This window comes from Sardina pilchardus, chromosome 2, assembly GCF_963854185.1.
Source record: "Sardina pilchardus chromosome 2, fSarPil1.1, whole genome shotgun sequence".
Lineage (NCBI taxonomy): Eukaryota > Metazoa > Chordata > Actinopteri > Clupeiformes > Clupeidae > Sardina > Sardina pilchardus.
Genome location: NC_084995.1, coordinates 27,374,227 through 27,400,472, shown reverse-complemented (window position 1 = coordinate 27,400,472; position 26,246 = coordinate 27,374,227). Strand labels below are relative to the sequence as shown.

At 46.3% G+C, this 26,246-nt stretch overlaps 1 protein-coding gene across 4 annotated transcripts; it reads right to left on the bottom strand.

Moving 5' to 3' along the window:
* Window positions 1-445: 445 nt before the first annotated feature.
* On the bottom strand, window positions 446-25,451 carry per2 (period circadian clock 2). Of its 4 annotated transcripts, none has more exons than XM_062523836.1 (24): window positions 25,286-25,451; window positions 18,245-18,760; window positions 14,047-14,145; window positions 13,529-13,686; window positions 13,011-13,132; window positions 12,707-12,908; window positions 12,224-12,275; window positions 11,244-11,386; window positions 11,049-11,127; window positions 10,760-10,866; window positions 10,333-10,486; window positions 10,053-10,161; window positions 9,571-9,720; window positions 9,070-9,163; window positions 8,767-8,938; window positions 8,318-8,442; window positions 7,853-8,056; window positions 7,473-7,730; window positions 6,128-7,026; window positions 5,079-5,240; window positions 3,839-4,031; window positions 3,191-3,419; window positions 2,201-2,351; window positions 446-2,062 (listed from the first exon to the last, which is right to left on the bottom strand). In XM_062523836.1, exons 2-24 carry the CDS (start codon window positions 18,631-18,633, stop codon window positions 1,889-1,891), a joined length of 4,425 nt encoding a protein of 1,474 aa, XP_062379820.1. In that variant the 5' UTR covers window positions 18,634-18,760; window positions 25,286-25,451; the 3' UTR covers window positions 446-1,888. The 4 variants fall into 4 exon arrangements, with proteins under 4 accessions (XP_062379820.1, XP_062379825.1, XP_062379833.1 ...); XM_062523841.1 differs by having other exon boundaries at window positions 7,853-8,053; XM_062523849.1 differs by lacking the exon at window positions 5,079-5,240.
* Between the last annotated feature and the right edge of the window lie 795 nt (window positions 25,452-26,246).

The following is a 26,246-nucleotide window of genomic DNA, read 5'->3' as shown; positions in this document are numbered from 1 at the left end:
GGCCTAGTGGTCCTGGCGGGAGGTCCGTTACATTCGCACTTCGCCCCTAAATGTGCGAGGTGTGAACGGCGGAACGTGTAAATGACCTAGACCTCTTTCATCAAAGCTGGTGCCGGAGTCAAGTGTCACATCGGCTACATCTGAAGCCCAAATTACAACTACGAGCGTCCAGATTCAGGCTTTCTGACGGATATGTGTTGTAAAAAAGGACCACTGTCTGCTCTGTTCCGAACAGATGGCATCCAACGGTTTGATCTATTGAAACATAACGGCCATCCGTCACTTTGCCGTGAGAGATTGATTTCACAATCAAGTTTTAGACCCGTATTTTAAACAATAATGAAACAGACATAAACAGGCATAGGATGTAATTATGTTATCAAAAAGTCATTTGAATGACCCACGTGTTAGGGATGGTGTTGCATCTTAGGAATCAAACAAGGCATACGAAATATTCCTTTATTTATTTTTATTTATTTATTTAACAAATAGACCACTATTTGAAAAAAAGAAACAATGCACAGAGGCGTATGTTGAGTGAGTGCGTTCACATTCTCTTGTCCATTTCCTCTGAAATAAATACATATTTGCTACTTCACACATGAACAGGGAAATACGAATTGTCTTGTTTTCCAGCAGATGGCAGTGTAGTTAAAAATTGGCTTAAAATTCTCAGAGACCATGTCAGTCTTATTAAACCCGGGTCTTTAAGGATGCTGTGACCTAACCAATAAAAAGGCTGTAACCAAACCAGACGAGGGCCTACAACACTGTTGACAATGACACTATGTACATCTCCATGACATTTGCAATTAAGAGATTTCCAACAACAAATGTAACCTACATAGCCTACTACACTGCTCACCATTTGGTCAAATATTTAGGTCAACAGATTTTTGCTTGATCTTCAGGTTTAGCTAAAGGCCTATTCCTCAAGATCATTTAGATACCACGTAAACATGGCTCCAGACAAAGGAAAGTGATGAAAGAAATTAGCACCATTGTTAACCATGGGCCAGACAATCATCCACCAGACATCTTATAAAACTAGCTTTCAGTTAACAAATAATCATCTTGAAAGGTGTTACAACACCAGAATACCCTGCTCCACTCCGACTCATGTACTGCTACCTATACTGCACACTCTCAGCCTCTCTACTCTTGTAAGATAAAAAAAATACGCACGTTTTGTTGTGTTTTGTCACCATTTATCTCTGTATAAAAATAAATACTTTCAACTACCAAAGATTTGACTCACGCATACAATGGACACAAGGCAAGCAGAGAACAAGTCCAGAGGAATTTGTCTGAAGCCAAAGAATCATTTGAAGGATTTAAAAAATAAAATAAAACTCATTTAAAGATATAGAGAAATCTGTGGACAAACATTTTGAAACACATCGAAAAAAAGTTGACATTTAAGAAATAGAAAGGAAAAAGGTATCAAGGTCATCTGGTAGTACTTCACAACTGTGTGCACATGCATGTGCGTACGCACGCCAACACTCACACTTGCTCACATTCATATATTTACAATATCATTCACTCAGGACCACAAACATTCACACATGCACACACGCACACGCGCACACACACACACACACACACACACACACACACACACACACACACACACACACACACACACACACACACACACACACACACACACACACACACACACACACACACACACACACACACACACACACACACACACACACACACACACACACTCTTGCGCACGCATACAGTTTAAAAATAGAATGTTCAGTTTTTCTTGCCAGAGTATATTCTGTGTGTATGTGGATGGGTGGATGTGTGCGTAATGTATGTGTGTTATTCCACATTCAGTCAAGTTAAGTCTTTACAGTAGTCAGTAGTAGTGCTAGGTCCCCATCGCTGTGCTCAGGCCCTGGGAGGAGCCCGGCTGCTGCTGCTGCAGCTGCGCGCTGGTCTTGTCTGCAGAGGCCTCCTCGCTGGCTTCCGTCTCCCCCATGTGCAAGTCAGGCGTCTCTTCCTCAACGAGACTTTCGGAGAGATCCTCACAGCCCATACATGCCTGTTCAGGAGACACACACAAATTACAGTCAGTCACTCATCACCACTTCAAGAAGGTCTCTTGTCGCACAGGACAGGTACTGAATGACAATGGAAGCTCAAACAAAGCTTCCAGACGGAGCTGGTCGAGTGGAGTCACCTTGACGTCGATGGCTTTGGGCAAACCCCCTCTTCTCATCCAGGGGTGCACCTCCACCAACTCCCTCCTCTGGTCCTTGGTGAAGCGCGGTTGGTGTTTCTGCATCTGCCGGAGCTTCTCGCGGTCGTCCCTCAGAACCTTCTGCATGTCACTGGGGGAGAGACACACAAACAGGCACAGTTGTCAGTTGACAGTTGTCATATTACTCCTGTGGTGGGACACACACACAATCACAAGCTCTTGATAGGGGAAGACTAGAGCAGTGTTCATGTCATCAGTATGTGCCAGCAGTATGACATCATTTCCAACATATCACTTGATTTCTGGTTAACTAAAGTCTTTCAAGGGAGCAAGATAAAAGGAGTCGTTTACAATAGGGGAGTTCACACTTCACACTGCTAAGAGGAAATCAGGTCGTCCCCAGAGGTGTGAACATTGTCTAGGCTGACAGGCGGATTTAGGGGGGCACGTAGGTAAGGGAAACACAATGTTCCTTTACATTCATACCTACTGTAAATGGCTGCAAATACATGGCTAATATTGGCCATCTATTTGACACACCACATAACTTGTTTTTTTAGAGCTTCCTTTTGTACAGCAATGAAAAATAGGAAAAACCACAGATGGGAGACTTTCAAAATGAGATGATTTTCGAGAAAACAAAAAACTTGTGTCATGTCCCACTGTCAACATCTTTTTTTGTTAAATCTATTTTTCTTAATGAAGTTGAACTCAGAGAAGTTTAGACTAAAATAAGGTGCAACTACTAGCAATGACACCACATTGTTCATTTGACATAGTCTCAATACATTGATTTGAGTGACTGGGGGTGGGCCATTTGCTCAAATACAGAAGCTGTGTGTGTGGCGTCAGAATGTGGGTAGCGAGTAGGGCAATATGTCTAGTCTAATCACGCTGGTGTTGCCCAAGCACGGGAGCACAGAGCAGGCATGGAGTGGCAAGGGGCAGGAGGTTCCTCCTCTCACTCACCACGGTGGCATCTGGTACGTCAGCATGCTGGCCCCGTCTACGTTAGTCGTGTGGAGCCACGGTGGGTCCTGTGGTAGGTCCTTGGAGAAGTGCTGGTTCTCCTCCACCTCCATCTCCCCGCCCAGTCCTACGGTCATGGCTGCCTCAGGCTCCTTGGCCTTATGGCTCTTCTGAGAGGAGTCCACGCTGCCAAAGTAGTTGCTGCTGTTGTTGCTTACATGGCTGCTCCCTGTGAGGTGGTGGAAGAAATGCAGGCAGCTCATATTATCATCGGGTCTTTGTAGGGTTGCTAATATAACTGTTTTCCCCCTCAAGACAAAGTCTTCCAAGAGTGGCAAAAGCCATAGGCAGAACTTTGAGTGACCAAGCCCCTCTGTACAATACTCATCCTAACTCTATCCATCTGGTCTTAGAGGTCAACTTAATTCATGACACAACACTTTTCCAATATTGATTCATGCAGTTATGCAAATATGGACCAGTTTTTTACTGGTCCCTATTTGGTATGTTTCCATGTATGCTAACAGAGGAAATATCTACAAAACTCCTTTAGGCCTAGTGGCCTACACCTAACAACTTGTAAAAAAAGGCTCTGAAGAACAACACCTTCCTGTTCCACACTAGTTCTATGTTGCTATGCTTAAATACCTGTTCCACTGGCAGATGCACCACTAGTTGAAGTTCCGTAGGCAGAGGTTCCGCAGCCATTAGAACCAGAACCCATGGAGCCCGAGGTGGCCGAGCCGGTGCCTGAGCGCGAGTCCATGAGCAGGATGTCCAACATGTCGCTGGAGGAAGAGTTGCCGTCGCTGTGGTTACTGTCGCCTGGAGACTCCACCTCCTGAAAGCGAGAGAACGGAGTGGTCAGGAACATTAGGTCAGACTCGCAACGCTGCAATATACAGTCCTCTCTAGCTCTCTCACTGGCGGCCCGCTCGAGTGCCGTGACTTACAGGCCTCGTCCTACTCAGCCGCCATTCTGCTTCACCAAATCAATCAATCAATCGTCGCTTTACACAATAATGTATCAGTGGTGCCACTTAAATATACTGTATATTAGTGGCTCCACTTAAATCCAAACCTACTGTAGGTACTTCACAATGATTTATGAGAGTAAATATGGGGATCGTCTTCATCCCTGTAGGCTTATCATGACACTTGCAGATTCATACAGCATTCACACATATCAGTCTCATTATGGGGGGCAATAGGAGGCCCTGAGGGCAAATCGTATTGAAATGTTTGCACTTCAACCATCTCAATATTTGGGCACACGCTGTACCCACCAATACACAGCACCAAGTACAAAAGCCATGTTTCAGTAGGAAAGCCCTGAAGTCAACAGCTTAATTTCAATGGTGGGCAGGGCCGTCCCCAGTCTTGTGTGAATATTGTATTTCATGGGTGGATGCGACAATAAGAGTGCCTTCATACACACACAGACACACACTTACAGTATGTGATGTGTGTGTGACTGGTCTCCATGCAGACTGATATTAAATGGAGGAGGGGGCAGAATGAAAAATGTGCAAAGTGCAATGACAAGAGACTGCCATGACACCCGTCTACCCTTTTGGGGGGGTAAACAGATGGGATTCATCAACACTGTGTAATTCCCATAGTTGCACCCAGAAAGAAAACATGTCATTTATTTACTGAAGTGATGGGCATAGGAATGACATGCAGAATCCAGGCTGAACAAAAACAAAAATTAAAAAAAACAGCCACACTTTCAGAACTCAATTAAAATCAAAAAGAACCAAGGAAAAGAACAATGCCAGCAGAACACTGGAACCCAAAGGAAAAGCAGTCTTATTGGTCTCATAACATGGGAAAAGGAGGGAGGGGTGGGGGGACGGTAGAGTGGCGGGCTGCGATGTTGGCCTACCTCGTCGCTGCAACACACTTTAGGGAATAGCTTTTCCCAAGACAACCCCCCAACATCAGTCTGCCTGTGCCCGGACCTGAGGCCGAGGAGGCTAAGGCCAGGGCCAGGGCCCGGGGGGGTGGTAGGGCACGCCCTGTCTAGAGCGGGCAGTTTGAGTGAGCGCTAAAGGGTGTAAGGGACATATGTATTAACATCCATCTGTTGGGACACTACATGCTCTGATTCACTCCTCTATGGTAGATCAGATCTCATATTGTACTTCAATATGGCAGTTTTAAAATCACATTAGCATAGGTTATTTACACTGTATGCACGGAAACATTTTATATTTCATGCATTGGGAATTGTAGTATTTTTTTTTATCAATTTCAATACTATCAACTATTAGTCACATTACTGCATATTAGGGGCTATTTTATTAACCAACACACTTTGTATAACAATGCATTTCAATTCAAATTATCATATTAATCTACATTTTTTAAAATCATTATTCTAGCATCGGATTATCATATTGAACTACTTTTTTTTCAAAAAGATTTCTAGCATGCTTAAATTGAAGCAACAAAAAATGTTAGTGCTACTGCCACTTGAAGACAATAACTGTAAAGCTGACATGGTTTGTGCAACAAGCTGCCAGTGCCCACTTAAGTCATGATGCCCAAGAGCACTCTGTGGGTTGGCATTGCCACACTGCAGCGGTTTGGCACAGAGAACGCAGGGGACTCAAAGGGAGAAGCGCTATGAGGACACATCTGTGCTCACATGCCACACACTGGTGCACCACTCTCTCTCTCTCTCTCTATTGTGATCAGTGACAATAGTGTACCCTCACAACTGAGGTGTGACGGCGCCATCTTCTGGCCAGTTGAAACCATCATGTGTATTCAAATGAGAAAGGAAGAAGAGGAAGAGCGAGGGAGAGACGGTGTATGCATGTTGGTGTGTGTGTGTGTGTGTGTGTGTGTGTGTGTGTGTTGGGGGGGAGGGGTAGGGAGACAGAAAGGGGGATAGAGAGAGGTGGGGGGTGAAGAGAGACAAATGTCTACCTGCTGCAGCTCGGCGTCGGGTTTGGTCTGCGCGCTGGCGATGGCGATCTTGTCGGCGATGGCGGCGGGGGTGGCGGTGCCGTCCTGCCTCTCCTCCAGCTGCAGCAGGTTGAGCTGGAGCGGCGAGCTGCAGCGCGACTGGAACAGCGGCGGCGACGGCGGCGTGGAGCACCGCGACTGGCCCTCCCGCAGCAGCAGCTCGGGCTCCGACGCCTTGGGCGGCTCGCCGGGCAGCGTGAAGGAGAAGGGCTGCGGCGCGTAGCCGCCGGCTGGCGGGAAGGGGTTCTGCGCGGCGGCGGCGGCGAACTGCGCCTGGACCGTGAACGTGGACTGGCCCGGGAACGGCAGCTGCGCCTGGAACGCCGGCTGCGTCTGGAACGCCGGCTGCGTCTGGAAAGCGGCGGCCTGCGCGGGGAAGGCCGCCTGGTCGGGGTAGAAGGGCTGGCGGGGGGCACTGCCCATCTGCGGGAACATGTAGTTGGGCAGCACCAGGGCTACCATGGGCGTGACCAGCGGCGCCGGGTACGTGGGGGGTGGCATGGGGCAGCGGGGGTCCTGGTTGCTCTCGCTGAAGCGCGACAGCGCGGGGTCCACTTGGGGGGCCATGGCGCCGGCACCGGGGTACATCTGGAGCGGGTAGGCGGGCATGACGGCGGGGTAGGCCATGGGGAAGGTGGACTGCGACGTGTCCGAGAGTGACCAGGACGTCTGCTGGAGGCCCTGGAGCGGCGGCGGCCTCGGCTGCTGCTGCCTCTGCTGCGACTCCGTGCTGTCCGACGACTCGTTCTGCTTGACGCGTTTGGATTTGGTCTTCTTGTTGCGGCCGCTACGGCGGGCGGCCGGCTCGCCACCGCCTCCTGCTCCTCCTCCCTGCTTACAGGAGCGCACCGCTGGGACCGCTGCACAGCAAAGCCAGGACAGCAAGGACAGAAGAGGCCAGCGGTGAGAATACAGAATGAGACACACTTTCTATCGTCAGACAATACTGTTTAGCACACAGCTGGAGAACGAACCACAAGCACAAAACACAGATGGAGACGTAACCAAGGCCAGCCTGCTTTACAGAACTTATTTTGTAAACTGGAGTAACGAGCTGTGAGAAGATATGTGAGAAACTGAAGTCACATAAACTGGTGCATGTGTACAACTGACCAAAATGTCTTAGTTTCCGACAAAACGAATGTATGCCATAAAGAAAATGAAACGATATCACACAAGGATAAGTGTATTTCTTCTGAAAAGCCCCACCATGTTCCCCACTATTCATCTACGGCCAATTTGTGTGCTTTGACTGGACACACTGGCTTCCTGTGCAAGTGGACATTTCCCCCACTGGTTCCCTCACCTTCTGAGGCCAACTGGCCCTTCTGTCTCTCCAAGTACTGAGAGCAGTCGGCCTTAAAGGCATGGACACCGCGCAGTTCCCTGAAGCGGTTGAGGAAGGCGTGCTCCTCCTTCTGCGTGTGTGCCGCCAGCACCTGCTTGGTCAGGCCCAGCTTCTTGTATGCCTCCCTCTCCTGGCTGGGAGGCGAAACAGCGCATGGGGGCACGGTGGTCTGGCACTCCACTGCCTCTCCACCGACTGGGACGTCCTCGATGATCTCTGCGCAGACAATGAAGAGAAAGAACTCGTAGGTCAGGAGCGTCGCTACGACTCAGGAGATACTGACCGCCATGACGATGTATCAGATGTAAGGCCGTGCAGACACACAGAGGTGGGCCTACCTGATTCAGGCTGAGGCTTTTTGTCCCCTACGTGGACGATGGTGCTGCTGTAACTGCACTGGCTGGGGATGGACACGACGCTCTCTGCTTTGCTGGGCAGGGCCAGGGGGGCCAGCGACGTGCTCACCACCCCAGGGGCGGCGCTCTTCTTGGCCACGTTCAGAGTGGCCAGACTGGGCGGCGTTTTCAGCAGTGGAGCCTCTGCTGAGGAGAAGGGCAGCAATGGAGAGAGAGAGAGAGAGAGAGAGCGAGAGAGAGAGAGAGAGAGACACAGAGAGAGAGTGTAAGAGGCTGACCATGGACACCCACCAATCCTTTCATTCGAACTGCCATCCATCTACCAATAACAGTCACTGTACAAGAATACCAACTGGAGGTTCAGACAGATCAGGCACACTAAAACGGCTTGATTTCCTTAGAGGCCTTGCTTAAGACTAGCAGTGAAAGAAGAGAAGCCTAAAATACCTTCTCCTGCTTGCACAGAGCTCTCTACTTTCTGTTTTTCCTCATCGGAGTTGGAGGAGGTGGTGTTGGAGGAGGAGTGGCATTTCCTCTTCACGGTGATGGGGATGTTACAGCTCTCCAGATATCTGAATGGGAATACATACAGTCTCAAACAATGCTATTGGTACACAAGGAAATCCCTGTATAAGTCTTTACAACAAGCTAGACAAAATAGTTATAAAAAAAGGTACAGCCCACCAAAAAAAAATATTTCAGCTCAACTGCCAATCCCCCCTCTCTTCTGAGCTCCTGAAGCAAAGTGTTAACTGGTTGGAGCAACTCCATCAGAGCAACTCTGTGCGTTACTCATTTACAGATCCAGAACTGTGAGCAAACACACAATGTTCTGTACGCTCACACAAAACAGGTTCACAGAGGCCAGTGGGGTGGAAAATGAGCCTGATGCTCACCTGATGACGCTGTCCAGGCAGCTGATCTGCTGGTAGGAGTAGACGGTCTGGTCCTTGAAGGCCAGCTCCTCCTGCATGGCCACTCGCTCCTCAGGGCTGCCCGCGGAGTCCCGCCAGCTCATCGGAACCGCAGTGTCCTTGGGCCGGACCGCCGGGCCCTTCTGGGGCAGCGCTACAAGGGAGAGACGGCATGTTGACTATTGGGCTCAGCAAAAGCAGCTCAAGGAACAGAACCACGGAACAGAACCACAGCACGAGCAACGTGCGCGGGGATGATGTTCTCTAGCGGTCCCTGCTACTTACTGTTTGGGCTCTTCTTGGACTGCAGCTCCTGAGTCTTCTGCATGTGCACGCCCTTCTGCATGTGCACCCCTTTACAGATCTCCTGGAATGAACGCTGAGGGGAAAAGACCACACCAATGTCACCAACAACCGGGGGCCTTGCAAATTGACTCCTATTGAAGTGCACTGTCCATTTCAGAACTGAAGAAAAAAAATAACCTGCTTCAATTGAGATTAATAATAATAATAAAAAAAGAGTTGTCTTGAAAGTTTATTCTTTTGGCCTGATCGCAACGAACTTGGAACGACAAAATGTTCACGTCTGCCTTTGATTTTGGCAAGTCAGTGGATGGCCCTGGGAAGATCTATTGGTGATTATTGTAGTCACGTGGAGACCACAGAAAAGAGAAGTGAGAGGTCAGAGAAGTGAGAGGTCAGAGAAGTGAGAGGTCAGAGGTCGGAGAAGTGGGGTTTTTGAGTGCGGACAGGACACAGACGGACGGGGACGGAGTGCTGACTCACAGGCTTGGCCTTGTCCGGTTCGTCCTCCTCTGGCCGCGCGGCGGCGCGGGTCCCGCTGTTCCCCGTGCTGTCGCTGGACGACGCCACGCTCATCAGGTGGTCGTTGCTGCCCAGGCTGCCGTAGCCGCTGGAGCCGTTGACGTGCACCGGCTGCAGGGGGGCAAAGCGGGCACAGCAGTGGTCAACAGCTTTGCTAACGGTTGAGTGCCCTTACAATGCATACACTCTTCACCTAGTGACATGCCCTTTGTTCCTTTTGTTTGCCTTATGATTACATTGAAGAATTGAACACCACTTCCACACAGACCCACACACACACACACACACACACACACACACACACACACACACACACACAAAAATCACCTGCAATAGGTGCTGCGTCTCTTTTCACAAACTGAAATGTCAGTACCTGGTGATGTGTAAACTGTGTGTAGCAATGGCAGTATATGAGTGCGTATGAATCTCTCGGTCGGGCTCACCTGCAGGAGAAGCCGGTGGATCTGCTCGGTGATTTCGTGGATGTCTGAGTCCATGGTTTTGCTCTCGGCTACGGCTGGGGCCACAAACACATCCTCATTCACAGGGCCACTGGGAGAGAGAGAGCGTGTAGCGAATTAGTGCATAGACAACACGACGTAAACGATTTGGTAACAACACAAATATGTATTTGACTTGATTTGCCATTTATTTACAGGCCCATAACCTCCAAGGCTACTGTGTGATGTCCGACACATCCCATAAACCATTCCAAGCACTCACATGCGGACTTTGTGACGGCCGATGACAAAGGACACTTTGCGGCTCCAGGGGTTGACGAAGCTGGACCAGCTGGTGTCCAGGGTGACGTACTCTCCGTTGCGGGCGCAGAAGCGGATGGAGGAGTGGTCAAAGGGCTGCCCGGCGTGTTGCATGACTGGGCACAGAGACACACGAGATGCGGGGTTAAGCGGGTAAGCTCCTCACGTTACACTGGCATTCAATGGCTCATTCATTCAACAGAAATGCTGAAGTCCTTTCCTCAGACAAAGACATTAGATTATGGTGTGTGGTGTTTTCAGTAAGAAAGAAAAAATATGCAATTCAGTTCAGTGAGTGAAATTTTAGAAGGAGAAGGTCTTTTGGTGTATGCTATAAACAAAACCACCTTCTGTACTAATAACGGAAGAGAAGGAACACAGGGACTCACTCTTCCTGTGAATGCCCAGCATGACGGGCCAGTCATTTGGGTGGAGGTGCATGAGCACCGGCGTACCGATCAGATCCTGCGGAAGGAACCCTAGCAACGGAACAGCCCTGAGGTAGACAGGAAAACAATTGTGTTACAGCACAACTGTTAAGGAAAACAGGACTCCAATTCTCATGCAAGATCACAATTCTAGCGCAAGGTTGATGGCATAAATGCATGGCATACATGGACAACATGCTGCATTATATGATGATAATAAGATGACAAGACTGAAAACAACTCGTCTCACCTCTCATCCACGTCCTGGAACACACAGTTGGGGGTGTGTGTCGTGGTAAAGATCCGCTTGTCAGTGGGGATTCTGGGAGCTGGAGGCACAAAATGCAAAGCCAATTCATTTTCACTCATTTGAAATGAAAGGAGTCAAGGCATTGTGCAGGATGATGATGTGACAAGAGATCCAATGTGCTGGTGGCTTGCTTACCTTCATACCCGGAGTGCACCCTTTCTGCCAGCAGGAGGCAGCAGAACTGCTCTTCTCCGTGCACCGAGTCTTGCACCTTCATCAGGTAGGGCGTCATGCGGAAGGGGTAGTACTGCAGGTCCCCCTCACACTCCTTACCACCACTGGGGTCAGAACAACAACGGAATAGGGCAGCTTAGCATCACTTAGATCTCCACTGGGGTCAGAACAAGGGAATAATGCAGGTTGGAATCACATCACAGCACACATATGCATTCACACCAAAGCAGGGCTCCACAGGTGCAGGAGGGTGACTACTGGGGCAGCTGTGGCACTGGGCTACTCTGACTACGTGACGTGAGTGGTGACAGCAGTAGGTAAATATTCACAGATGTTCATCCTGACACTGCTATGAAGACTTGAGGCTGAAGTTCAGTTCAGTTATTGTCTCAAAGCCTTAAGTGCAAAATATATGGTTGAAAAAAAAAACATTTTGCTACAGCAAAATGGTAGTGAGTGATGCAGTTGAAATTGTGAAGTTACAATTGAAATGTATATGACTCATAGTTATGTGCGAATTCAGTATTGTTGTACAATCAATCCTTGATAAAAATTCACTTTTCTTTTTTCGTTTGTAGCAACACTTGTGTGACTTTAAATGACAGGAAGGCCTGTGAAGCCAGATATGACTGCCCCCTCTTATCAAGAGTACATTGGATAGGTTTGTTTGAACTGGTTGCGGTTGGCATTTGGTAACAAAGTCCATTACTACCGTGGCACTTCTTTGCCCATTATAATGGTGTCAAAGTGTATTCTGTCTGCCATCCTCTAGATGGCAGTATTGGGGCTTGTCACCACAGTGAAGGCAGGTGTACCAGTCAGCATGGACACACTGCAGGTGGTGAGCGAGGAACAGACAACTAACAAACAAGCACACACACACACACACACACACACACACACACACACACACACACACACACACACACAAACACACTCACCTGATCCGGCAGAAGAAAGATTTTTCCTGCATGCAGTCGGAGGGGGATGACTCTTTTGAAGGAAAAGAGGGGAAAAGGGATGTCATTAATGTGCATGAGTGCCGACCTCTGACATCTGCGTCAGTTTTTCCCTCTCCATTCAATCAGGTGACTATATGGCCCGCTAAAGGCCAGCCACAGCTGTGTCAATGCATGAATTAAGTGGCACACAGGCAAATCAATGAATAAAAGGATTTCCAGAGCATTTAAAATAATTGCCTGTGAGAGGAGATCATAAATAGCTGCAATGAATATCATTGGGCCTGGGCTCAATTGGCCAGCTACAAGAAACGTGCATACACCGAAACGGATGTGAGGCAGCCTGTGACAATCTGTCACTGTTCAATAGTCATGCCTGGAAACATATGTGTGTGTGCGTATGCGTGTGTGTGAGAGAGAGTGAGTAAGTGTGTGTGTGTGTGTGTGTGTGTGAGTGAGTGTTACCTGCTCCAGTGCACATGCTCCAGGAGGGCAGACGGTAAGGCGTTGTGAAACTGTAGAACACGCTGACATCCTGAGGCGTTAAAAACTCCACAAACTTGGCGTTCTTAAACACGTCCCTCTTGCAGTTGAGAATGGTGGCTGCCTGGTCAGAGATGTACACTATCTTCCCCGTGATGAGGGACACGGCGACTGCAAAAATGTCCTGCACACAAAACACAATTCCGCGTGTCAAAAACTACATACAGTTCACGTTTCACAGTTACATGTCAACCCCAAGATGTTACAGGCATAGGAAACAACTTACGTTGTTTTTCAGTGTGTACTCGGAGGTAATACTGTCTATCTCATCAATGGTGTAAGAGGCCACATCCAAGCCCGACGGCTGGCTGTCGTTGGTCATGAGCAGTTGGTAGTATTCCTCATTGGCTGAAGTACAAGAACACAAAAGTTTAAGATTATAACAGGAACTCATGAGACAGTCAGATAACTCTTTTTTTCCACGAAACAGTGACTATCTATATGAAATCTATATCTGACCTCTCTTGTAGTTCGAAATAATACGCTGACTTACAAAGGCAGCACACTGACAATTTGCTAGGACATAAAACTATGGCTCTCACTACATACCATCAAAAAGGGCCACATAATATAGACTGTTATCATTTGATGTAACACGGCACATCAGTCAGTCAAGCATTCTCCCAGACAGTTCAGGGGCCGAGAGGTCTACCGGGAACAGAGCTGGCTGCCCTTTCCCTGAATCTTCCTGCGCAAGTTCCCTTTCACCTTTCACACACAAGTGACTCCTCAAAGGCTCCTTACCTTCCACCTGTTTGACGCAACGTAGGGCATATTTGAGGGTGTTGAGGGTCGAGGACTTGTTGCCTTTCTTTCTCTTCTCTGACGGGAGGTGCCTCTTGAGCTCCTTGAGGGTCTTGAGCAGCTCCTTCTGTGTCTTGGCCTTGGCAGACTCTTCGCTGCTGCAAGGGGGTAACAGATGCACAGACGCACGAGTGTGTCAGTGGCCGTGACTTAGTGTCAAACAGGATGTCTAGGTGTGACTCTGGCAAGTGCAGGGAAGCCAGGGAGTCAGACGCGTGGGCCTGCATTGAGGCGGCTAGCCAGTCAGTGCTAACAGAATTCTCACTAATGAATGCATATGCATATGCTGCTGTTGTGATGAATAAAGCAGTCATCAAGAGCCCCATCCTGCTCTCGGTACCTTTTACATTCAGAAATAGCTATAGAGTACACAGATTTCTTTTTGTGAGAGAGGTTACTGGAGTGTGTGTGTGTGTGTGTGTGTGTGTGTGTGTGTGTGTGTGTGTGTTACTGCTAACCTGCAGCCACTGGTCGAGGGGTTATCCTGCTCGGAGCTGGCACTCAGTAAACTGAAGGCATTGGAACTGCTTGGTGGTGAAGGGCTGTGGGAGTTTGAGCTGTGAAGACACAAAATACATTCATCGCTGTTAGTTCCCTACTCTGTTAAATGGGTAGAGAAGAGTTTTATCTAGGTTAAGTACTTTATGATGACATGGCGAACCAGGAAGTCCATACCAGTGTCAAGTTCTCTGACCACAAAACTGTACTGTGTAAACAATTCATTTCTGTATTCCTTTTTTGGAAAAGATGGGCTGCTGTGCTCTGGAACCCATTATTTCCAGTGGCTTGCCCTGTGCAACTATGTGTGCCACTATGCAGAGAGAGAGAGAGAAAATCTCAAAAACGTGTGGTTGAACTAGTAGAACTGCCAGTTCTACACGGGCCAGACAGAAATAGAAGACTATGTCATGCTCAAACAACTCCATCCAATAAACACAAACATATTCGAACTGATGGATCACACTGACACTAACAATTGGCACTCATTGTCCTTTGTTGGGGCAGTGCGTAAACACCTTGACATTGTAGCTGGTGATAACATTCTGAATTGTTGTTCATGATAAAAGAGAAAAGAGAAAAGAGAAAAGAGATAGAGATGAAAGTGGTTGATATGGTTCGTTTGGTTCATCTCAGCGGTTTTAATCAAATAAGTGGAGAACAAGACATCAACAACATTAAAACCATACTTGTCAAACCTGGAGGAAACCGTTTTCTAGAGAAGTAAACATGCTACCATATAAACAGTGTCCACAACAGGTGTTAATTTGAGACAAGAACAACACAATAGTCTTTTAAAGTCCTAAAGCACAGGGTACTGTCAGCAGAAGATCATTCATTCCATTTCAGCTGATTATTTCAATGTGCTCATTCAGTAGGCCATCCTCTAGGCTCTCTCCTCTGGGCCCCTCTGAACGAGAGAGAGAGAGAGAGTAGCGATCGAAGAGAAAATTGAAAAAATGCTGGGTAAATGAAGGAAAAATGGAGGGGAGGATGGGGAACCAGAGAAAGCCACCTGGGTCTCTGCTCCAGAGTCCAGACAGCTCTGCTGTTGTTGACTACAGCTCTCTACTGCTCACACACCCATTATCAGGCGCTCCACTGTGCCACTGTGAAGGTCACTCTGACTCATCATTCATACTTTTTCAAGCACCCAATTTCAACCGAATAACGACATCCCGCACCATCTCTCTCTCTCTCCAGCTCTTTTCCAGGGGACCCTGGGCTGGGGCTGCAGAGGGCCTGAGCCAGGCCTGGAGAACCACGCCAGCGGAGGCCTACAGGGCTTGAGCCTGCTGAAGGGGCTGAGCGTCGGGCTTTGGATTAGGACCGTTAATTCACCCGCGTGGCTATAAGCAGCTGCAGATAACACAGCAGTTAACGTGAGATGAACACATGGGCACAAATATAGCCCGCAAAGGCGCTTAATATAGAAAGTGGCCCTACAAATAGCGGCTCACTTTGGTTACCTCTGAGCTAATTATATAACCAAATATGTGCCAACACCTGGACGCTAAGATTGTGGACTAGTAGGTGGCTGTAGTAGGTTAATACAGTATTGTGGGTTAGCTGAAATCCTCCGCACTCAGAGAGGTACTGCTAGTGCAAGCAGATGTCTACTAGGAACTGGACTGATCCGAATCTTCTAGAATATTAGGTGGTGGGCGGGTATAGCTGCGGAGGAGCCTTCGACATGAGCACACCGAGACTCGCCCTGTCAATCCCACTGGTTCACCTTAATGGCTTGGCACCGGCTGTAGGCTTTTCACACCTACTCTGTGGGCGACGCACAAAGACACACTGCATTATAACTCCGGGGGCCGAAGGCCCTCTTCGCACACTCGCCCAGGGAGCTCACAGCATGGTGCGCGTGGGAGGAGAGCATTACAGTGCTGATTGGTGGGGTCAAGAAAGGAGCGAGGAGGCGGAAGGAGGAGCGACTGAGTCAGATGTGCGGGCCTGGCCCTGGACTGGGCAGGCACCGGCCCTTGAGGAAACAAGACAGGCCACTTACGTCCTCTGGTCTCCCATTCTCCCCCTCACAAAGGTCTGTCCCTGATTGGTGGAAAAGGTGGGAAATGGGCATGTCGGAGGGCAGAGGCAGGTCCTGTGGTGAAAACCTTGGTAAAGTAGCACTCTCAGCATGAAGTAATGATAGAGCGAGAGGGTCAGAGAGAGAGAAAGGCAGAGGGAAAGAGTGAGAGCGTGAGATGGCGCACAGACAGAGGGCGGGAATCGGGATAGATAGACAGAGCGAGAGAACAGAGGGCACGAAAGTGCTTTCCAGTAAATAGCAGTTTGTCACCTTGGGAACCGGCTTGCTGATGGTCTTTTGGCGCACCATCTGCGGTAAACTAAACAACCTCCATTCTTCATCTGACATTGGCCCATGATATGAGTCATGCCCCTACTTAAAGTAAACACTGAGGGAGGACAAGTGAGGGGAGTGGCCCAGTAATGTGGTGGCACTGACGTCACATGACGCTCTGGGGCCTCAGAGCAACTATCATGTGTAGAGGGGCATTAGAGCCTCTGGAGTGGACACGGACTAGTCTAATGCTGTTTCCATTTTATGAAGAGGGAAAAAACATGTTTTCCACTCTTCACCAACACTCTCATTGGGCCCATCAAGCATGCGAGCGCTTGTTCCAATCGAGAGCCTGTCCTCATCAAAACCCATCACGGAATGGAGAGGTAGTGACTGTCGAGTGTGATGAGATCAGCGTCAGTGTCAACGTCATGTGGCGGGGCAGGTGACAGGATCATAATCGTGAGAGGCAGAAGACAAGAGCACTGCGACCTGTTTTGGATCATCCTTTTCACCTAATGATGCAGGGTGAGACTTGGCCCTCTAGTTCAGCTTGATTCTTGGTGTTTTAAGCCCCCAAAATTGTCTTCAAGGTAGTGCTGCCTGGAAGGCGTTAGGGTTAGGCACGGGTTAAGGTTAGGGTTAAGGTTAGGATTAGGTGCCTTTAAGTTGACTGTGGCAGCACTGCCTGGAAGACAATGTTGGGAGCTTAAAACCCCATTGAGGGTTCAGCTCTGCAGGTTAAAATGCTTACTGTCTCTATACTAAAATTATTGCTCCAAATATCTGAGAGAAACAGAGAAATACACCATACAGCAGTTTATGGACAGACAATAACAGCAATAAAATCTACTACTACATCATCCAAAATTAAATTAGCAGAAATTTCTAATTTCTAATTGTGTTAATTTCTACACAAAATAAATATTTGTTTACATAAAAAACATTCTAACAGTCTTTGGACACAAGATTGAAATATTATTTTACAGGCTGGCCTATCTGACTACCAGTTTTGTTTTTCCTAGTTCAAAACAGTGTTGCAATGGAAACTTTCAGATTTTTCTAACAGGCTGTTTCCTAGGCTACACATAGGCTTAAGGAATCGGAAGCTAGTTGTGCAAACATCTTTTCTTTGTGAGGTAAACCTGCCCAAACAAGAAATTTAAGCTTTCTCCTCAGCAATTATTACATGTTGTTGTTGCTAATCCCTGGAATCTCTGGCAGATTCTACCTGCCCATATCAAGTCCACCTTCAGCTCGTTAGGAAATGTACTAGGCATATGTCAGGAGGCAGAGGCGGCATGAAGTTTGATGGAAGCGACCATTTCGCCACTTCCATGCAATTTTTCCATGCAGGAAAAACCCTGCAATTTTCATGCAAATTCAATGATAGGCCACATGTACTGTAGCTCTACCTTCCTTACTTAGTGACTCACTGCTGTAAGGAAGAGGCAGATACTCCATGTGTGGAGTTTCCTCTGCCGAGATTTCATCATAGTTTCTAAAGTATAAGAAGACAATGCCCCAACCAATCAGAAAACAGCACATTATACAGTCTAATAATAATTGATAAATAAACTCTAATGTCAACATCGTGGAGAAGTGGGATTGTTTTACAGACAACTTTGATTTAAAAAAATAAATAAATGTACGACTCTCTTCAACAAGTTGTGTTTGACTCCACACTCACAAAGAATGTGTCACTGTTCTTTGAATATAAACATTAGATATTTACAGAAAGGCTTCAATTAATGTTAAAACGTGTTGTTTGTTGTATAGTTTTTGGTGTGTTTTGCATATATATATATTTTTTTTAAGAACTCTCCTTAAAGGATCCTGCTTAGACTGACCTTTTGTTGCTCTCGGACGACTCCAGCAGAGCCGAGTCCTTGCTGCGGCCGTTTGAGCTGCCCGTCGACTCGTTGCCGTGGGACTCGTTGCCGTGTGACTCGTTGCCATGGGACTCGTTGCCGTGCGACTCCGTCCCGCTGCCGCTGGAGCCGCTGCTCTTCATCTCCACGTCCTCGTGCAGCGAGCGTGTCATCTTCCTGCCGCTGCGCGGGGAGCTCGGCGGGTCTTGCCCGCTGCTGTCGCTGCCCTCGGAGGGCAGGCCCAGCTCGGCCCCGTCCGCAAAGCCCCCCATCCGGTGCAGCTGCGCCATGGAGCTGCACGCGCCGCCGCCATCCTGGCCCTCCAGCGAGGAGAACAGGTACGGCTTGGAGTCGGAATCCTCAGACATGGCTCGGGTTTAAGGATGTGTGGTGTACAGGTTCAGGAAAAGAAAAAGTGAGAGGGGCAAACCCAATCACCCCATCATCACAAAGAGGTATGCTTTTTGAAATTGTGATGCCGCAGGATACCAAGACCTGTGAATGTAAAAAAAAAAGGAATTGAGAATATGAGGGAGGCCCATGCAATCACAGGCTGTGACAAAGATAAACACAAACCAAAATATATTTGGTCTATTAATATATTTATATTTATTTTATTTGATCTATATTTAGTCTCCCCAGTTGTCTGTGGGGAGAGTCAAACAGCCATTCCAACACTCTTTGATCCGCTCTTCTATATTTGCTGTAAGCTGGGTCAGAAAGGTCTCGAGTCGCTTGCCCTTCTAACAGCAGAGGCTAGCTGCACATCAAAGCTTGAGGCGCCCGTGTCTGAACTCCCTACCGCAGGGTGAAGCCCTGAGGCCTTGCCAGGCCCAGACCCCTGTCCTTGCCTTCAAACGAGTCCCATCGGGGAGGCCTCGAGGCTGCCCTTTGCCTGAGAGGGAGCGGACCCGCTTTTAGAGCATCTGCCCCAGCTCAGATAAAGATGGCATTTGGATGCACCATGTGTAGCGTCCCTGCGTAGACATGAAAGACGACCAGCAGTGGTCTAGACAGAGACATGCATGCCATGTCTTCTTTTAGCATTCACCTGGGGAGTCCCTTAAATGAGGTCATGATTGATACTGACAATGGTCAGCTTTGAGAGGTAAACATTAGTCAATATATACGGCACAAACCCATCGGAGAGGATGTTGCAAGATAATTTATGTAATATGTATAAAAGATCCATTGATCACTTGCACTGTGGCCTCTTGGGTCTTTTGTCCAAGTACAGTAGGCAAACATAACCCGATCTCGCCATCATCACCATTGTTAGGTACACATGCAAAAAAAATGCATCAATAGTAGAGGCTCCTGCAGTGTTAGATAAGAGTGTGGTGTGCTCCAGAGTACAACACCTTGGGTGTTTAAGAGTATGATGCCTGTAGGGCTGATTACGGAAAGCATTCCCTTTTATCTATAGCTGACATTCAGAGCCAAGGCTGCACTGCTGTATGAAAGGCCTACACTTAGCCTACTGTGGCCTAAAAGTCAAATATTTGAATGCAAGGAAAATATCTCCCCATTCTCTTTAAAGTGTGCCAAAGGACAATATCATATATTGTCTTTGAGGGAACAAAACCAAGCTAATACAAATAGATCATTGGTCTGGAAATGGTAGAAAAAAGGGAAAAAAAATGAACAAAACCAACCTAATAGAAATAGATAATTGGTTTGGAAATGGTAAAATATATATATATCTGCAGCAGTAGTTTGCCCAAACTTTCCCTGAAGTAGTAGCCTCTTGACCTCTGGTGCATGTGAGAACCACATAACTCACGTTGCAAGTTGTGCAACTTCGTTCTGAACTTTGCTCCATCTGACTCCACTCCACTCCAGCCTGCGCCAACCTATCTGACGAGACGAGGATGCCTGTCTGGCGCTAGGCCAAGGTAACCCAGTAACCCACAGAGCAGTGGGAGTGGCAGTTACGCTGTCCTGGATCCACGCCTACTGCAGACTCTCTTCAATCAGGCATGGCAGTGTGAAAGCACACGTGTCATAGACATGACAGTTATGGCCCTCATTTGCGTCATACTTAAATGCTTTCATGCAATAAACCCATCAAGGTATGCCAAACTGGTTTTTAGTTTGATATGGGCAAATGACAAAGGTCAGTTCTCGGACAAATGTCCTACCATTTTACCAGTGCAAGTCTTGCATTAACAAGTTATATTGTCTGAATGCATGGTTCATACTAGTCAGCGCAATTGTGAAGAAGATAGTTTAGTGAGTCTGATGGAAGATTCTCAGAGACAGTATCATATAGACCGGGAGAGAGGGAGGAAGTTCCAGCCTCATTAATTTCATTCGTCAATACTAAACTGGCCAAAAATATCACTGGCCTGCCGCCATCTTTAAAAATGGCACCTAGGACGTTTATGGTGAGTTCATGTACTCCTCCGAAAATGGGTAGTTTCCCTGTGATGACGTCATTCTTCTGACTGAAGATTATTCATGTGCTTTGAAGAAAGAATGTCAACACAAACAACATATACTTGTGTCCACCAGTGGTTTATATCTGAGAGATATGAAAGTATGAAAGGTCATACTTATTACCAGTGTCAAACATACATATTACGTATAAAGTACTTATGAATTGGCCTATTAATATATGAAGACACGTCAATGCGGATATGCCTATATAGTGACAAATGCCATGTATGACATAAGCTGGTTGATTACAGCACCACCGGATGCTCACAATATATGCCTGGTGCAGGTTTCACATAAAGCCTACATACAGGCTTACTTGGAAAGAGGATCTCAGCTCGGTGTGCATTTGGATAAACACTGAAAGTGTATCCTATTAAGGATCCAGCCCTGGAAGTTTGACAACAGAACACTTAACATAGCCTAATTTATAACACATGAATTCATACTTTGAAGTCACGTGACTACCATGGATACCTGGTGGGAAAGAAACGCTGACAAAAATGGCTGATGTTTGCATGTTTGTAGCTAAACACAAATTGACATCTGTTATGTCGTGTCATGAAGTACTCATCTGAATGTACATACCCTGCCTGCTGGCGAATGACAGCTTGATAAGGAGTTTTTCAAAAAAAAATCCACTGACACTGGATTTTGTGTAGAATGGAATGGTATGCCATCTTTTATCTCTGTCAAATTTTCCTCATATGCTTAAGTCATGTAGGTTTTAGTAGACTAGAGAGAAGACAGGCTGGAAGCCATTGTCCCCAAACTCCTTGAGCTGCCAGCCACAGATGTCCTGCTTGGCCACAGAGATGGAAAAAAAGATCTCAGACGGATCGGCGCGACACAGCCTTCCTGTTCTGTCAGCCTGGCCTTCTCTGCATTGTAAAATGTGAATGGACTCATCTTGGATCCTTACATGCAGAGCCAGGTGCCAAGTCTGACCAAATGTGCCCCCTTCAGGGATGCTGTGACTGATAATGGCTGGGTAATATGATTGTGGCTTAAAAAGTTAAATGGGAGCATCTTGACATAACTCAATCAGAGGTTATACTCCTACGCAAGTAGGGGTGACATTTCCTCAATGGACACAAACACTTCCGTGAAATAGTAGCCTATTTTGGGGACACTGGCAATGGATTCGTCTTGCACAAACTCAATGAGCCACACAGAAAAACATCCTGGTCGCAGGTGTATTTTCACTGGTGAGGCCACTGACCAAGACAGGCAGTGTGAATTGCACAGGCAATTTAGTCAAGGTCAATGTCTTTCAAGGGACCACATCATGGCAGTCTACCCAAACAAAGTCACAATGGAAACCACCGAATAAGCACAATGACGCAGGTAGACACACTCAGCAAGCAAAGTAACGCGTGGTCTTGGGAAAGTTCAAAACCGATCAAAGTACACACACACCTTTTACGCTGTAAAAGGTAGGCTATATAGTATCTTTAACAGTGAACATTCATTCAGTGAACATCTCATTTGGTGCTAACCACATAAGTGTCATCCACACTGAACGGCAGTTACATAAAACCAGACCTGAGCCCCTGTGAGCACCCAAAGACTCAATGGACTAAATTACAATAACAAATGAACTTACACAAGCCTATTCATTAGTGTTGAGTCTGGTATGAATTAAGTAATGTGTTAAACCATCCATTGAAGCTGTTTTATAACCCAGCATCAAGTTGAAGGCATTTATGTAATTGAATGCGGAGCAACACGGTTCCACACTGGCTCATTTTATGTAAGGGGCTTACATAATTTGAAACTGGTAGAGGGGTGTCAAATGGAGGAAAGTTTAAAGCAAATATGGACAAATAATTTGGGTATACTGGAGAACATGCTGAGCAACTGTTTATCTTCGTTATACATCATAACATGTCTTTTCAGAGAACAATTTAACAGGCTCTTCACCAAACAATCTGCAGATTGTGGGGTTTCCCAGACAATAACAAATTCTACTAAATCTGCTCTCTTTCTGTTGACTTTTAAGTCACATTTTTTAAATCCAGTTAAATTTCAGTAAATTCATAGAAACACTGACCCATATCAACCACCTCACAGTTATAGTGACCCATCACCAACTCACAAACAATCCATTCAGAACCAGGAATCTTTATATCAAGATATACAACTTTGTGGCCTGCTGATACCAGCTATGCTGGTGTATCCACTGTTTGGACCACTCACATACTTCCTAAAACCATATACCATTTATGAGACACAATCACCACTTATTGTGTCTCTTGTCAGTGACAGCAATTGGCATTTTGGCCTGATTACAGCACTAATCACCATGACAGTAATTATGGCACCACCGAACCAGTCAACACTCTCAGAGACCCTGAGATGAAAAGAAATCCATAACACAAAAACATCCGATAATAGTCATAGGTGTCTGACATCACTATCTGCACGGCAACTTTCCTGTCAGCTAACAGGTTGGAAAAGGTGTGGAGCAGGGGCTCTAGCAGGTCAACAGCTGGAGAAGTGGAAGAGATTTATCTCTCACCTCCTTTATCCAGGAAACGCCAGTGGCTCTGCATCTATGGGACGCTCCATTTGTGTACAGCTTTATGGAGATAGCATTCATGCAGATCGGAAACTTCCCAAATAACAGCAGATGCCGACAAAGGCTATAGTCTGTCTGCAGGATCACCTTCCTCGTTTAATTCTAATTTGCATTTGGGGTAAGCCTCTCCACATAGTGCTGTAAGCATAGGAACTTCAGTGGTAGCAAAATGAAAGTTAGAAATGAATGATCTCATCTCGGCCAGAGACGTGAAGTAAGACTAGAACCAACAAAAAGAACCAGCTCACAATGGCAACCTGACATACTTTATGGAATAATTGCTGTAAAACATCCATTCATGAGAGGTGATGTGTAAACCACATTTCTTCATGCAACAGTAAAAATGGTAAGACTGCTCAGCCCCCCCAAAAATAAAAAAAATAAAAACAGAAGCCCAATTTCCCTAAGGACCGCCCATTGTGCGTCATCCTCCACTCCATGCAGTCCAGTGGAATGTACTGAGAACACCCGCATTGCATAGCAACCAGTAAATAAAGCATGACTACATCTTTTCGAGACTGTAAAACACTCTCAGCTACAAAGTTAGTCGCTGACAATAGCGTCCGGCCAAATTAGAGCAAATTAGTAACAACCAAACATACAGACTACTTCCAGATGCAGATTGCTATAAATAAATGGTTAAGTTTAACACTGTCAATACAGCCTGAATGCTTACAACTATCATCACTGAAACTGAATAGGGGACATTAATTGAAACTCTTAATAATAATAATAATAATGATAATAATGATAATAATGATAATAATAATAATAATAATAAAATTATTACTTTATTTGATTTATTTAAGTAGTAACCTCCACTACTGCAAATCTAGCTAGATAAAGATGATGAAGACTGCAACAAGAACAATACTTTCTGACCCTTAAAAGTTAACTCTCATGTTGGCTGTCTCAGGTAAAATATCATGGGTTTTAGGATGGTTGTCATGAACAAATGTCCAAGCAGAGGTGTGTTCTCAGTGCTTTAACACCAGATTAAGGTATTTGGAGCACCTCATGTAGGACTAGGTCACTTTTAATAACCTGCTGCTATTAAGGCTGATTAGTGTAGACCCATGGCATAGGAGCAAACAAAACTTTTAGGCTGCACTAACAATCAGAAAATCAATAAAAAGCGATGAAGATACTCAAACATAAAACCAATGTAGGCCAAAGGCATGATGGAAAATATGAGAAGTAGGCTAGTCACCTAAAAGACCTGTTGAAATGTGGGGAAAATCTCAAAAACAAAATATGAATAGGCTACAACGACCCTCCACTCCAGGGGATTGCAGACAAATGCATATCTGAGGCCTTTTAACTGGGCTAAAACATTTCGTCCAAGTTTGGCCAACGCCTAGGTCTATTACCTCAGAGAGGGTTAATGAAAGGATATTTGATTACTTCGCATATAATAAACGATATGACGTTCTACTTAAGAAACAGACAAATGTGGGCTACCACGGAATTCATAAGAAACATTGTAACCTAATTGATTCGCTGTTTTCTGACCTCCTTCAATAAAATGTTGCAACAATAGGGGGCAGTGCAAAAGGTGTTCCTTACACATGACTTCCTAAATCACTGGAAAACAAGCCACTGACACAATTCTATCCACAATTAAGTCCACATCACTCGACTAAAGATACATCCATTGTCCACTCAACTGTCATTTTTTGAGCATTTGTGGAAATAACTAAAAAGAGGGAATTTCAGACGAAAACTGTGGGCTCTAGCTCTACTCCAGTGACCGGCTTTGACCTGAGCCGTGGCACAGTTATGCAACCCAGATTTCAAATCGAAAATAAACGAAACGAGATAATATTTCCACGCGTTTTCTTCAAGAATATGATCTAGTGTAATAGGTCAAGTCGATCTAGATATTAATTGATTCTTCCCGAAGCAGCAATGCTTTCATAACAGTCACATTGCACTGAATGGATGTCAATATGTTATACAACATCATCCTGAGATCTAACTGGTTTAAAGACGCAAAAACATACCTTAACAAAGACGTGGGTTTCCTGTGTGTCTTGGAAAGATTCCTCTTGACGCAGATATTAGTTATTAGTATTTAAAACTTCAGAAAAGTCTATATCTATCCGAATTTCCTCTATCCAGTTGTCGACTTCGGCTACTGACACACTGCACTCACTTAGTACGGCCAATGTTCACTCACGGTTCTGCCCTGGATCCTGAGCGCTCAGCATGACCTCAATTCAAACCCCGCCTACCGCACCTCCTTCAGAGTGTGTTCATTGGTTACGAGTGGTAGGTTAATTGCGGGAATAGAAGAGTTGAAAGACCATTGGTCCATAGATCTGCCAATCTTTTTACATAAGTATGTCAAACGCCTCACGTGGAAAACCACGTCTAGTGACGGCATGCGAGACGTGTGGGCAAATGAGTAGTAGCGAGCGTTGCGAGTGAATGAAACCGTGGCAGAGGAGGACGGTGGTTGGTTCAGGGAGGCGAAATACGAACGAGTGTTATCTAAACAGTTATACAAGTGTGTGTGTAGTCAATGTGTATGATGACTGCGCCAAATAAGCTCTCTAATATCGCGGGCATAGTCTAGCCTACAGTAGACTGTAATTTCCTCCTTTCTTTGCTACAGTCATCAGACTAACAACCGTTTTATGCGTTTTATCAGAATATTTCAGACATGCTGTAGTTTAGCGCAGAAAACACTTATTGGAAGGAATGCAGACCGGCGAAGACAAACTGCGTATTTTGAGAGTGAACTAAAATGTCTGGCTAGACTATCAGAGACAATAAGATATCCCAAGATGTTGCTGAAAGATTGTTATAGCTCAGCCAATGTGAGTTGATGTCACAATGTTAAGTTGGTCACTTTCTGAGCCACACGACACCTTTTTACACAGCCAGTAGGCTGCCTAGCCTATGACACGATTTGCTCGACTAAAAAGTGAATTGGAATGGCAGACGAGACGAGAGTTAAGT